At 44.2% G+C, this 12394-nt stretch overlaps 1 protein-coding gene across 1 annotated transcript in view; it reads left to right on the top strand.

Moving 5' to 3' along the window:
- The window catches only part of LOC311134086 (ral GTPase-activating protein subunit beta-like), a 77175-nt gene that overhangs the window by 50421 nt on the left and 14360 nt on the right, over window positions 1-12394 (top strand). The window contains exons 19-21 of the mRNA XM_084167676.1: window positions 7777-7964; window positions 8731-8837; window positions 10602-10754. Coding sequence (XP_084023802.1) covers window positions 7777-7964; window positions 8731-8837; window positions 10602-10754 — 448 coding nt within the window. The remainder of the gene's footprint in view (window positions 1-7776; window positions 7965-8730; window positions 8838-10601; window positions 10755-12394) is intronic.

The following is a 12394-nucleotide window of genomic DNA, read 5'->3' as shown; positions in this document are numbered from 1 at the left end:
AAACACTGTATAGCCTCAAAACATGTTTAAAACAATATATATATAAAAAATATTGTGTTTGTGTCATTTAGCAGACGCTCTTATCCAGAGTGACTTACATGAGCAATTAGGGTTAAGTGCCTTGCTCAAGGGCACGTCGACAGATTTTTCACCTAGTCGGCTCGGGGATTAGAACCAGCGACCTTTCGGTTACTGGCACAACGCTTTTAACCACTAAGCTACCTGCCGCCCATGTTTTTGCTTTTATGGATGGTCAGTCCTTGAATCCATAGGTCTGTTTATGAATTTGAGAGTGGTTAAATTTTCCAGCCCCATCCCTTAGCTGTTAACCAAATGTTTCGGGGTCACTGCTTTGTTGTTTGAAATACATATTGCCCCTTTAACTAAACTACACCTCTTGTTTTTGTGGACAGCTGAGGTCAAATGTATAGTTTTAACCATGTTTTGAAGCTATACAGTGTGTTTACAATAACTTTGTTCGCAAATGTCTTACTTCATCAAAGCCGTTGGGTTATATGCAGTATCCACGCCTATTTATATCTTGTTGGGCTGTATGCAGTATCCACACCTATTTATATCTTGTTGGGCAGTATGCAGTATCCACGCCTATTTATATCTTGTTGGGCAGTATGCAGTATCCACGCCTATTTATATCTTGTTGGGCTGTATGCAGTATCCACGCCTATTTATATCTTGTTGGGCAGTATGCAGTATCCACGCCTATTTATATCTTGTTGGGTTATATGCAGTATCCACGCCTATTTATATCTTGTTGGGTTGTATGCAGTATCCACGCCTATTTATATCTTGTTGGGCTGTATGTAGAATCCGGGTCTATTTATATATCTTGTTGGGCTGTATGCAGTATCCACGCCTATTGGAGCCTGTATATCTTGTTAATGCTGTATCCACACCTATTGGAGCCTGTATATCTTGTTAATGCTGTATCCACACCTATTAGAGCCTGAATATCTTGTTAATGCTTTTTTTTTAAAATTACATTTACGTCATTTAGCAGACGCTCTTATCCAGAGCGACTTACAAATTGGTGCATTCACCTTATAGCCAGTGGGATAACCACTTTACAATATATATATTTTTTATTTTGGTGGGTGGGGTAAGGGGGGGTAGAAGGATTACTTTATCCTATCCCAGGTATTCCTTAAAGAGGTGGGGTTTCAAGTGTCTCCGGAAGGTGGTGAGTGACTCCGCTGTCCTGGCGTCGTGAGGGAGCTTGTTCCACCATTGGGGTGCCAGAGCAGCGAACAGTTTTGACTGGGCTGAGCGGGAACTGCGCTTCCGCAGAGGTAGGGGGACCAGCAGGCCAGAGGTGGATGAACGCAATGCCCTCGTTTGGGTGTAGGGACTGATCAGAGCCTGACGGTACTGAGGTGCCGTTCCCCTCACAGCTCCGTAGGCAAGCACCATGGTCTTGTAGCAGATGCGAGCTTCAACTGGAAGCCAGTGGAGTGTGCGGAGGAGTGGGGTGATGTGAGAGAACTTGGGAAGGTTGAACACCAGACGGGCTGCGGCATTCTGGATGAGTTGTAGGGGTTTAATGGCACAGACAGGGAGCCCAGCCAACAGCGAGTTGCAGTAATCCAGACGGGAGATGACAAGTGCCTGGATTAGGACCTGTGCCGCTTCCTGTGTAAGGCAGGGTCGTACTCTCCGAATGTTGTAGAGCATGAACCTACAGGATCGGGTCACCGCCTTGATGTTAGTGGAGAACGACAGGGTGTTGTCCAGGGTCACGCCAAAGCTCTTCGCACTCTGGGAGGAGGACACAACGGAGTTGTCAACAGTGATGGCGAGATCATGGAACGGGCAGTCCTTCCCCGAGAGGAAGAGCAGCTCCGTCTTGCCGAGGTTCAGCTTGAGGTGGTGATCCGTCATCCACACTGATATGTCTGCCAGACATGCAGAGATGCGATTTGCCACCTGGTTATCAGAAGGGGGAAAGGAGAAGATTAGTTATGTGTCGTCTGCGTAGCAATGATAGGAGAGGCCATGTGAGGATATGACAGAGCCAAGTGACTTGGTGTATAGCGAGAATAGGAGAGGGCCTAGAACTGAGCCCTGGGGGACACCAGTGGTGAGAGCACATGGTGCGGAGACAGATTCTCGCCACGCCACTTGGTAGGAGCGACCGGTCAGGTAGGACGCAATCCAAGAGTGAACCGCACCGGAGATCCCCAGCTCGGAGAGGGTGGAGAGGAGGATCTGATGGTTCACAGTATCAAAGGCAGCAGACAGGTCTAGAAGGACAAGAGCAGAGGAGAGAGAGTTAGCTTTAGCATTGCGGAGAGCCTCCGTGACACAGAGAAGAGCAGTCTCAGTTGAATGACCAGTCTTGAAACCTGACTGGTTTGGATCAAGAAGGTCATTCTGAGAGAGATAGCAAGAGAGTTGGCTAAAGACGGCACGCTCAAGAGTTTTGGAGAGAAAATAAAGAAGGGATACTGGTCTGTAGAGGGAGGGATCGAGTGTTGTTTTTTTGAGAAGGGGTGCAACTCTCGCTCTCTTGAAGACTGAAGGGACATAGCCAGCGGTCAAGGATGAGTTGATGAGCGAGGTGAGGTAAGGGAGAAGGTCACCGGAGATGGTCTGGAGAAGAGAGGTGGGGATAGGGTCAAGCGGGCAGGTTGTTGGGCGGCCGGCCGTCACAAGTCGCAAGATTTTATCTGGAGAGAGAGGGGAGAAAGAAGTCAAAGCATAGGGTAGGGCAGTGTGAGCAGGACCAGCAGTGTCATTTGACTTAACAAACGAGGATCGGGTGTCGTCAACCTTCTTTTCAAAATGGTTGACGAAGTCATCCACAGAGAGGGAGGAGGGGGAGGAGGATTCAGCAGGGAGGAGAAGGTGGCAAAGAGCTTCCTATGGTTAGAGGCAGATGCTTGGAATTTAGAGTGGTAGAAAGTAGCTTTAGCAGCAGAAACAGATGAAGAAAATGTAGAGAGGAGGGAGTGAAAAGATACCAGTTCCGCAGGGAGTCTAGTTTTCCTCCATTTCCGCTCGGCTGCCCGGAGCCCTGTTCTGTGAGCTCATCAAGCCACGGAGCAGGAGGGGAGGACCGAGCCGGCCGGGAGGATAGGGGACATAGAGAGTCAAAGGATGCAGAAAGGGAGGAGAGGAGGGTTGAGGAGGCAGAATCAGGAGATTGGAGGGAGAAGGATTGAGCAGAGGGAAGAAATTATAGGATGGAAGAGGAGAGAGTAGCGGGAGAGAGAGTGCGAATGTTGCGACGGCGCATTACCATCTGAGTAGGGGCAGATTGAGTAGTGTTGGAGGAGAGCGAGAGAGAAAAGGATACAAAGTAGTGGTCGGAGACATGGAGGGGAGTTGCAGTGAGATTAGTAGAAGAACAGCATCTAGTAAAGATGAGGTCAAGCGTATTGCCTGCCTTGTGAGTAGGGGGGGACGGTGAGAGGGTGAGGTCAAAAGAGGAGAGGAGTGGAAAGAAGGAGGCAGAGAGAAATGAGTCAAAGGTAGACGTAGGGAGGTTGAAGTCACCCAGAACTGTGAGGGGTGAGCCATCCTCAGGAAAGGAACTTATCAAGGTCTCAAGCTCATTGATGAACTCTCCAAGGGAACCTGGAGGGCGATAAATGACAAGGATGTTAAGCTTGAATGGGCTAGTGACTGTGACAGCATGGAATTCAAATGAGGAGATAGACAGATGGGTCAAGGTAAAAAGAGAGAATGTCCACTTGGGAGAGATGAGGATTCCTGTGCCACCACCCCGCTGACCAGAAGCTCTCGGGGTATGCGAGAACACATGGTCAGACGAGGAGAGAGCAGTAGGAGTAGCGGTGTTTTCAGTGATAATCAATGTTTCCGTCAACGCCAAGAAGTCGAGGGACTGGAGGGTAGCATAGGCTGAGATGAACTCTGCCTTGTTGGCAGCAGAACGGCAGTTCCAGAGGCTGCCTGAGACCTGGAACTCCACGTGGGTGGTGTGTGCAGGGACCACCAGGTTAGAGAGGCAGCAGCCACGCGGTGTGAGGCGTTTGTATAGCCTGTGCGGAGAGGAGAGAACAGGGATAGACAGAGGCATAGTTGACAGGCTACAGAAAATGGCTACAATAATGCAAAGGAGATCGGAATGAAATGAACTAAACATCTGGGAAAGGAGAGAGCGGGGCCTCCCTCACTTACGTTTCACTGAAACACCCAAATAGAACTCTCCCAACTTCCACCTCAGAAACTTTAATTGTTGTAAACTACAGCGGTCCAATGTTTTCTAGGAATAGACTAACAATTGATGCACTCTATAAAATATGAAAGATGCACCTTAATGAAAAGGTACAAAGCAGCAAGGGAAGGATCGAGGCCCTTTCTCCTGAGAATCAATTATTTGGAAGATGTTCTTTCGTTTCATATTCTGCTATTCATAATGCAGTCAGCTTTGCATCTCTGAGGTCCATAAATATTTACTTGTCCTTGAAATTGACTGTGATCAGGGAGTCAAATGCAAAGGTGGAGGTCAACACGGTGGTAAAATGCTTCCACACAATTCAATCCACAGTGGAGAGTTTGGGCCAATTCCATTTCAAATAAATTAAAATAAAATGTATTTGTCACATACACATGGTTAGCAGATGTTATTGCGAGTGTAGCGAAATGCTTGTGCTTCTAGTTCTGACAGTGCAGTAATATCTAGCAAGTAATGTCTAACAGTTCCACAACAAATATCTAATACACACAAATCTAGGTAAAGGAATGGAATAAGAATATATATATACAGTGAGGGGAAAAAAGTATTTGATCCCCTGCTGATTTTGTACGTTTGCCCACTGACAAAGAAATGATCAGTCTATAATTTTAATGGTAGGTTTATTTGAACAGTGAGAGACAGAATAACAACAACAAAATCCAGAAAAACGCATGTAAAAAATGTTATAAATTGATTTGCATTTTAATGAGGGAAATAAGTATTTGACCCCCTCTCAATCACAAAGATTTCTGGCTCCCAGGTGTCTTCTATAAAGGTAATGAGCTGAGATTAGGAGCACACTCTTAAAGGGAGTGCTCCTAATCTCAATTTGTTACCTGTATAAAAGACACCTGTCCACAGAAGCAATCAATCAATCAGATTCCAAACTCTCCACCATGGCCAAGACCAAAGAGCTCTCCAAGGATGTCAGGGACAAGATTGTAGACCTACACAAGGCTAGAATGGGCTACAAGACCATCGCCAAGCAGCTTGGTGAGAAGGTGACAACAGTTGGTGCGATTATTCGCAAATGGAAGAAATACAAAACACCTGTCAATCTCCCTCGGCCTGGGGCTCCATGCAAGATCTCACCTCGTGGAGTTGCAATGATCATGAGAACGGTGAGGAATCAGCCCAGAACTACACGGGAGGATCGTGTCAATGATCTCAAGGCAGCTGGGACCATAGTCACCAAGAAAATAATTGGTAACACACTACGCCGTGAAGTACTGAAATCCTGCAGCGCCCGCAAGGTCCCCCTGCTCAAGAAAGCACATATACAGGCCCGTCTGAAGTTTGCCAATGAACATCTGAATGATTCAGAGGAGAACTGGGTGAAAGTGATGTGGTCAGATGAGACCAAAATCGAGCTCTTTGGCATCAACTCAACTCGCCGTGTTTGGAGGAGGAGGAATGCTGCCTATGACCCCAAGAACACCATCCCCACCGTCAAACATGGAGGTAGAAACATTATGCTTTGGGGGTGTTTTTCTGCTAAGGGGACAGGACAATTTCACCGCATCAAAGGGACGATGGACGGGGCCATGTACCGTCAAATCTTGGGTGAGAACCTCCTTCCCTCAGCCAGGGCATTGAAAATGGGTCGTGGATGGGTATTCCAGCATGACAATGACCCAAAACACACGGCCAAGGCAACAAAGGAGTGGCTCAAGAAGAAGCACATTAAGGTCCTGGAGTGGCCTAGCCAGTCTCCAGACCTTAATCCCATAGAAAATCTGTGGAGGGAGCTGAAGGTTCGAGTTGCCAAACGTCAGCCTCGAAACATTAATGACTTGGAGAAGATCTGCAAAGAGGAGTGGGACAGAATCCCTCCTGAGATGTGTGCAAACCTGGTGGCCAACTACAAGAAACGTCTGACATCTGTGATTGCCAACAAGGGTTTTGCCACCAAGTACTAAGTCATGTTTTGCAGAGGGGTCAAATACTTATTTCCCTCATTAAAATGCAAATCAATTTATAACATTTTTGACATGCATTTTTCTGGATTTTTTTGTTGTTATTCTGTCTCTCACTGTTCAAATAAACCTGCCATTAAAATTATAGACTGATCATGTCTTTGTCAGTGGGCAAACGTACAAAATCAGCAGGTGATCAAATACTTTTTTCCCTCACTGTATATATGGATGAGCAATGTCATTATCAGAGCGGCATAGGCTAAGATGCAATAGATAGTATAGAATACAGTATATACAAATGAGATGGGTAATGCAAGATATGTTAACATTATTACGATAGTATAGAATACAGTATAGACATATGAGACGAGTAATGCAAGATATGTAAACATTATTAAAGTGGCATTATTAAAGTGACTAGTGTTCCCTTTATTAAAGTGGCCAGTGATTTTCAAGCCTGCATGGAGGCAGCAGCCTCTCTGTGCTAGTGATGGCTGTTTAACAGTCTGATGACTTGAGATAGAAGCTGTTTTTCAGTCTCTCGGTTCAGGGAATGAATTAAAATTCAGTTCATGGTTTGAAGATATTGACAATTGTTTTTAAATAGGATTTGAGTTGAATACATTCATTGACTGCCCTGGTATATTCCCCATTACTCCAATTTGTTTTATTTTTTTATTTTTATTTTACCTTTATTTAACTAGGCAAGTCAGTTAAGAACTAATTCTTATTTACAATGACGGCCTACACTGGCCAAACCCGGACGACGCTGGGCCAATTGTGCGCCGCCCTATGGGACTCCCAATCACGGCCGGTTGTGATACAGCCTGGGGTCTGTAGTGACGCCTCAAGCACTGAGATGCAGTGCCTTAGACCGCTGCGCCACTCGGGAGCCCAATATGGTACAGTATTGTGGATATACTGTATGCAACGCTGTCATAAAAGCAAAGGGTGGCTACTTTGAAGAATCTCAAATATAAAATATATTTTGATTTGTTTAACACTTTTTTGGTTACTACATGATTCCATATGTGTTATTTCATAGTTTTGATGTCTTCACTATTATTCTACAATGTAGAAAATATTAAAAATAAAGAAAAACCCTTGAATGACTAGGTGTTCTAAAACTTTGGACAGATAGTGTACATCCTATCCAGTGTTTGAAATGTATTATAGTGGGGATTCCTGCCTCATATATCCTTTCTATCTTTCCAATACACTGTACCTCTGGAGCACAGGAGGTTGGTGGCTCCTTCATTGGGGATAATGGGCTCATGGTAATGACTGGAGCGGAATAAATCAAACGCATGGTTTCCATGTGTATGATGTCTTTCCATTTGCTCCGTTCCGGCCATTATTATGAGCCGTCCTCCCCTCAGCAGCTCTGGAGTCACTCCTCATGCCCACTCTTTGGGTCGTCACTAGTTACCACAGCCAAAGAGTAATAAACCCCGCCTATTTCTACAGTTTCTCTTCTTAATATGATTTTAAACCTAACTTTAACCACACTGCTAACCTTATGCCTAACCCTTGAATTAAGACCAAAAAGCACCTTTTTGTTTTCATACATTTTAAAGGTAAGGCCCATTTATACTTTGTGGCAGTGGTAACTAGTGGAAACCCTCTCTTTGCTCTCCCTGTCAGTATAATGCAAGTCCTGGGGGCGTTCCCGTCGCCTAGCGGCCCCGCCTCCCCCTGCAGCCTGCTGAACGAAGACACCCTGATCAAGTACTCCAGGCTGACCTCCACCAACCACAAGAAGTTCCGATACTTTGTCCTGGACAACTCTGTCATCCTGGCCATGCTGGAGCAGCCGCTGGGCAATGAACAAAGTCAGTTATCCTCCACGTTATCAGTTATCCTCCATGTTATCAGTTATCCTCCACGTTATCAGTTATCCTCCACGTTATCAGTTATCCTCCATGTTATCAGTTATCCTCCACGTTATCAGTTATCCTCCACGTTATCAGTTATCCTCCACGTTATCAGTTATCCTCCATGTTATCAGTTATCCTCCACGTTATCAGTTATCCTCCACGTTATCAGTTATCCTCCATGTTATCAGTTATCCTCCACGTTATCAGTTATCCTCCACGTTATCAGTTATCCTCCACGTTATCAGTTATCCTCCACGTTATCAGTTATCCTCCACGTTATCAGTTATCCTCCACGTTATCAGTTATCCTCCACGTTATCGGTTATCCTCCATCAGTTATCCTCCACATGTTATCGGTTATCCTCCACATGTTATCGGTTATCCTCCATACGTTATCAGTTATCCTTCACATGGTATCAGTTATTCTCTCACGTTATCAGTCCTCAACATGTTTCGGTTATCCTCCACATGTTATCAGTTATCCTCCACATGGTATCAGTTATTCTCTCACGTTATCAGTCCTCAACATGTTCACTGATACCAGATTGATAGCTGATAAGAATAGTCCTGGGTCGTTTTCATTAGAGCAACGGAACTTTTTTCTAAACTTTTAGCAACATTAAACAAAGTCCGCTCTCCCGTGTTTCAGTCTGTCTTCTTCCGTTTAGTGCCTAATGAGAAATACCCTTTTGACCTGGTTTCCCTGTGTGTGTGTGTCTCAGCAGATTCCTGTCCGTCCGTGACCATGTTGATCAGGGGGATGTCTGGGAGACACGCCTGGACCATGCAGCTCTTCCATCAGCCCAGGGAGGCCCGCGCCAGCCACAAGGTAGCCCTTTAGATTCATTACGGTGATATCTTTCTATTAGTGTCCAGGTTTACATTGTGACATCTAACTTAACTAGCAACTCCATTGTTAAAAACCAGGTTTTTTCACATGGCTTTAATGAGACACTAGTAATGTCAAGTAATGCAATATTCTCATTCAAAATTAACAATGATTCATGATGTTGGTCCCAGACTTGTTTGGTGAAAACATGTCTGCGTCAGGGCATTGATATTCATCGTAGACCTTTAACAATGCTAAATTATCATATGTCAGTTCGGGTTTCATGTTGAGTCTTCCCATCATCGTAGACCTTTAACAATGCTAAATTATCATATGTCAGTTCGGGTTTCATGTTGAGTCTTCCCATCATCATAGACCTTAAACAATGCTAAATTATCATATGTCAGTTCGGGTTTCATGTTGAGTCTTCCCATCATCGTAGACCTTTAACAATGCTAAATTATCATATGTCAGTTCGGGTTTCATGTTGAGTCTTCACATCATCGTAGACCTTTAACAATGCTAAATTATCATATGTCAGTTCGGGTTTCATGTTGAGTCTTCACATCATCGTAGACCTTTAACAATGCTAAATTATCATATGTCAGTTCGGGTTTCATGTTGAGTCTTCCCATCATCGTAGACCTTTAACAATGCTAAATTATCATATGTCAGTTCGGGTTTCATGTTGAGTCTTCCCATCATCGTAGACCTTTAACAATGCTAAATTATCATATGTCAGTTCGGGTTTCATGTTGAGTCTTCACATCATCGTAGACCTTTAACAATGCTAAATTATCATATGTCAGTTCGGGTTTCATGTTGAGTCTTCACATCATCGTAGACCTTTAACAATGCTAAATTATCATATCAGTTCGGGTTTCATGTTGAGTCTTCACATCATCGTAGACCTTTAACAATGCTAAATTATCATATGTCAGTTCGGGTTTCATGTTGAGTCTTCCCATCATCGTAGACCTTTAACAATGCTAAATTATCATATGTCAGTTCGGGTTTCATGTTGAGTCTTCCCATCATCGTAGACCTTTAACAATGCTAAATTATCATATGTCAGTTCGGGTTTCATGTTGAGTCTTCCCATCATCGTAGACCTTTAACAATGCTAAATTATCATATGTCAGTTCGGGTTTCATGTTGAGTCTTCCCATCATCGTAGACCTTTAACAATGCTAAATTATCATATGTCAGTTCGGGTTTCATGTTGAGTCTTCCCATCATCGTAGACCTTTAACAATGCTAAATTATCATATGTCAGTTCGGGTTTCATGTTGAGTCTTCCCATCATCGTAGACCTTTAACAATGCTAAATTATCATATGTCAGTTCGGGTTTCATGTTGAGTCTTCCCATCATCGTAGACCTTTAACAATGCTAAATTATCATATGTCAGTTCGGGTTTCATGTTGAGTCTTCCCATCATCGTAGACCTTTAGCATTGCTAAATGATCGTGTCAGCTCATGTTTTTTGTGGAGTCTTCCCAGCTTCTTTCTCAGGGGTCTGTGTCTCATAAGAAGTCCCTCTCTCTCTTTCTCTCCCTCCCTCCTCCCTCTCTCTCCATCTGTCACCCTCTGTCTTTCTCTCCCTCCCTCCTCCCTCTCTCTCCATCTGTCACCCTCTGTCTTTCTCTCCCTCCCTCCTCCCTCTCTCTCCATCTGTCACCCTCTGTCTTTCTCTCTCTCCATCTCCTTTTCTCCATCTCACTCTCTCTCTTTTTCATCTCTTTCTCTGTTCTCTCTGTAGCAGGTGTTTGTCCCAGAGAGCCGGCCCACTCCCAAAAATGACGTGGGGATCCGGTTCAACGTCAAACACAGACCCTTCCCTGAAGAAGTGGACAAAATTCCATTTGTGAAAGCGGACCTGAGCATTCCGGACCTGCACGATATCATAGATAAGGAGGTAGGCTAGCATCGGTTGTCTGTCCATATTAGAATCATTATGTCTCCATTGCCCTAATGAGGATTGTATTGCAGAGTAGAGGTAGTGTTCTCATCAGCCAGGGCCTGTATTTACAAAGCGCCTCAAAATAGGAGTGCTTATCTGGGATCAGGTCCCACTGTTATTTATTAATTAAAAAACGGATTCAAGGTCAGCTTAATGAATATGGCCCCAGATGGGACACTTTGTACAACAAGCACAACAAACAAAATCTAGGCTAACTTTAGATTTTAAATGTAGGCTAACTTTAGATTTTAAATGTAGGCTAACTTTAGATTTTAAATGTAGGCTAACTTTAGATTTTAAATGTAGGCTAACTTTAGATTTTAAATGTAGGCTAACTTTAGATTTTAAATGTAGGCTAACTTTAGATTTTAAATCTAGGCTAACTTTAGATTTTAAATCTAGGCTAACTTTAGATTTTAAATCTAGGCTAACTTTAGATTTTAAATCTAGGCTAACTTTAGATTTTAAATCTAGGCTAACTTTAGATTTTAAATGTAGGCTAACTTTAGATTTTAAATCTAGGCTAACTTTAGATTTTAAATCTAGGCTAACTTTAGATTTTAAATCTAGACTAACTTTAGATTTTAAATGTAGGCTAACTTCAGATTTTGTCATTCTCTGTGAACTTGTCCACTTCAATGAATCTTTGTCTATCTGAAAATGATTTGTGGAATGCAATGTTTCTCAACTGACAGGCTGTGAGTGAGTTGTCCTCACACACAAACAGGACATGTTTCACCAATATCTATATTTAATGCTGGGAAAGAAAGGTTTTGATGTGAAAGAGTTGGTCATGTTTGGGAGCTAGGGATTGGGTTGTATTGGTTTTGTGAGAGTTTGAAGGCTTTGTGAAGGTTTGTTCATGTCGTGTGTGGGTGTTTTGGTGGTGGTGTTTTGAGGTTTTTTGATGAGGGGATTGGGTGTGTGTTTATGGGTGTGGTTTTGTGCGATTGGGTGGATGTATGTATGCAATGGGACTCGCCAGCACAACTCAAATACCTTTTTTTTTTTTTACAAATTGTCCTGGGAATGATCTTGGGAGCAGTCTTCTTATATGGTCTGGCCTTCAACAATGACTACTACTATTTTATAATAAGATGGTGTTCAGAATGAACTACGCCACAGGTTCCCACTCCAGGCAGATAATATGCCCTTTGACACAGATATAGGATCAGTGCTTACCCTCTCCTAATCACCATTTTGAGAAGAAACTAATAAACAAAACTGACCTTTTCCAATGTCAAGGGGCAACATCATCATCCTACACCCTCTCTCTCTCTCACCCTCTCTCTCTCTGCCCCCCTCTCTCTCTCTCTGCCCCCCTCTCTCTCTCTCTGCCCCCTCTCTCTGCCCCCTCTCTCTCTCTCTCTCTCTCTCTCGCGCTCTCTCTCTGCCCCCCTCACTCTCTCTCTCTCTCTCTCTCTCTGCCCCACTCCCTCTCTCTCTGCCCCCCTCTCTCTCTGCCCCCTCTCTCTCTCTGCCCCTCTCTCTGCCCCCCCCTCTCTCTCTCTGCCCCCCCTCTCTCTCTCTCTCTCTCTCTGCCCCCCCCCCCCTCTCTGTCTCTCTCTCTCTCTCTCTGCCCCCCTCTCTCTCTC

Source organism: Coregonus lavaretus (genome assembly GCF_964263955.1).
Source record: "Coregonus lavaretus genome assembly, chromosome: 8".
In the NCBI taxonomy this organism is placed as follows: domain Eukaryota; kingdom Metazoa; phylum Chordata; class Actinopteri; order Salmoniformes; family Salmonidae; genus Coregonus; species Coregonus lavaretus.
This window is presented reverse-complemented; position numbering and strand designations above follow the sequence as displayed.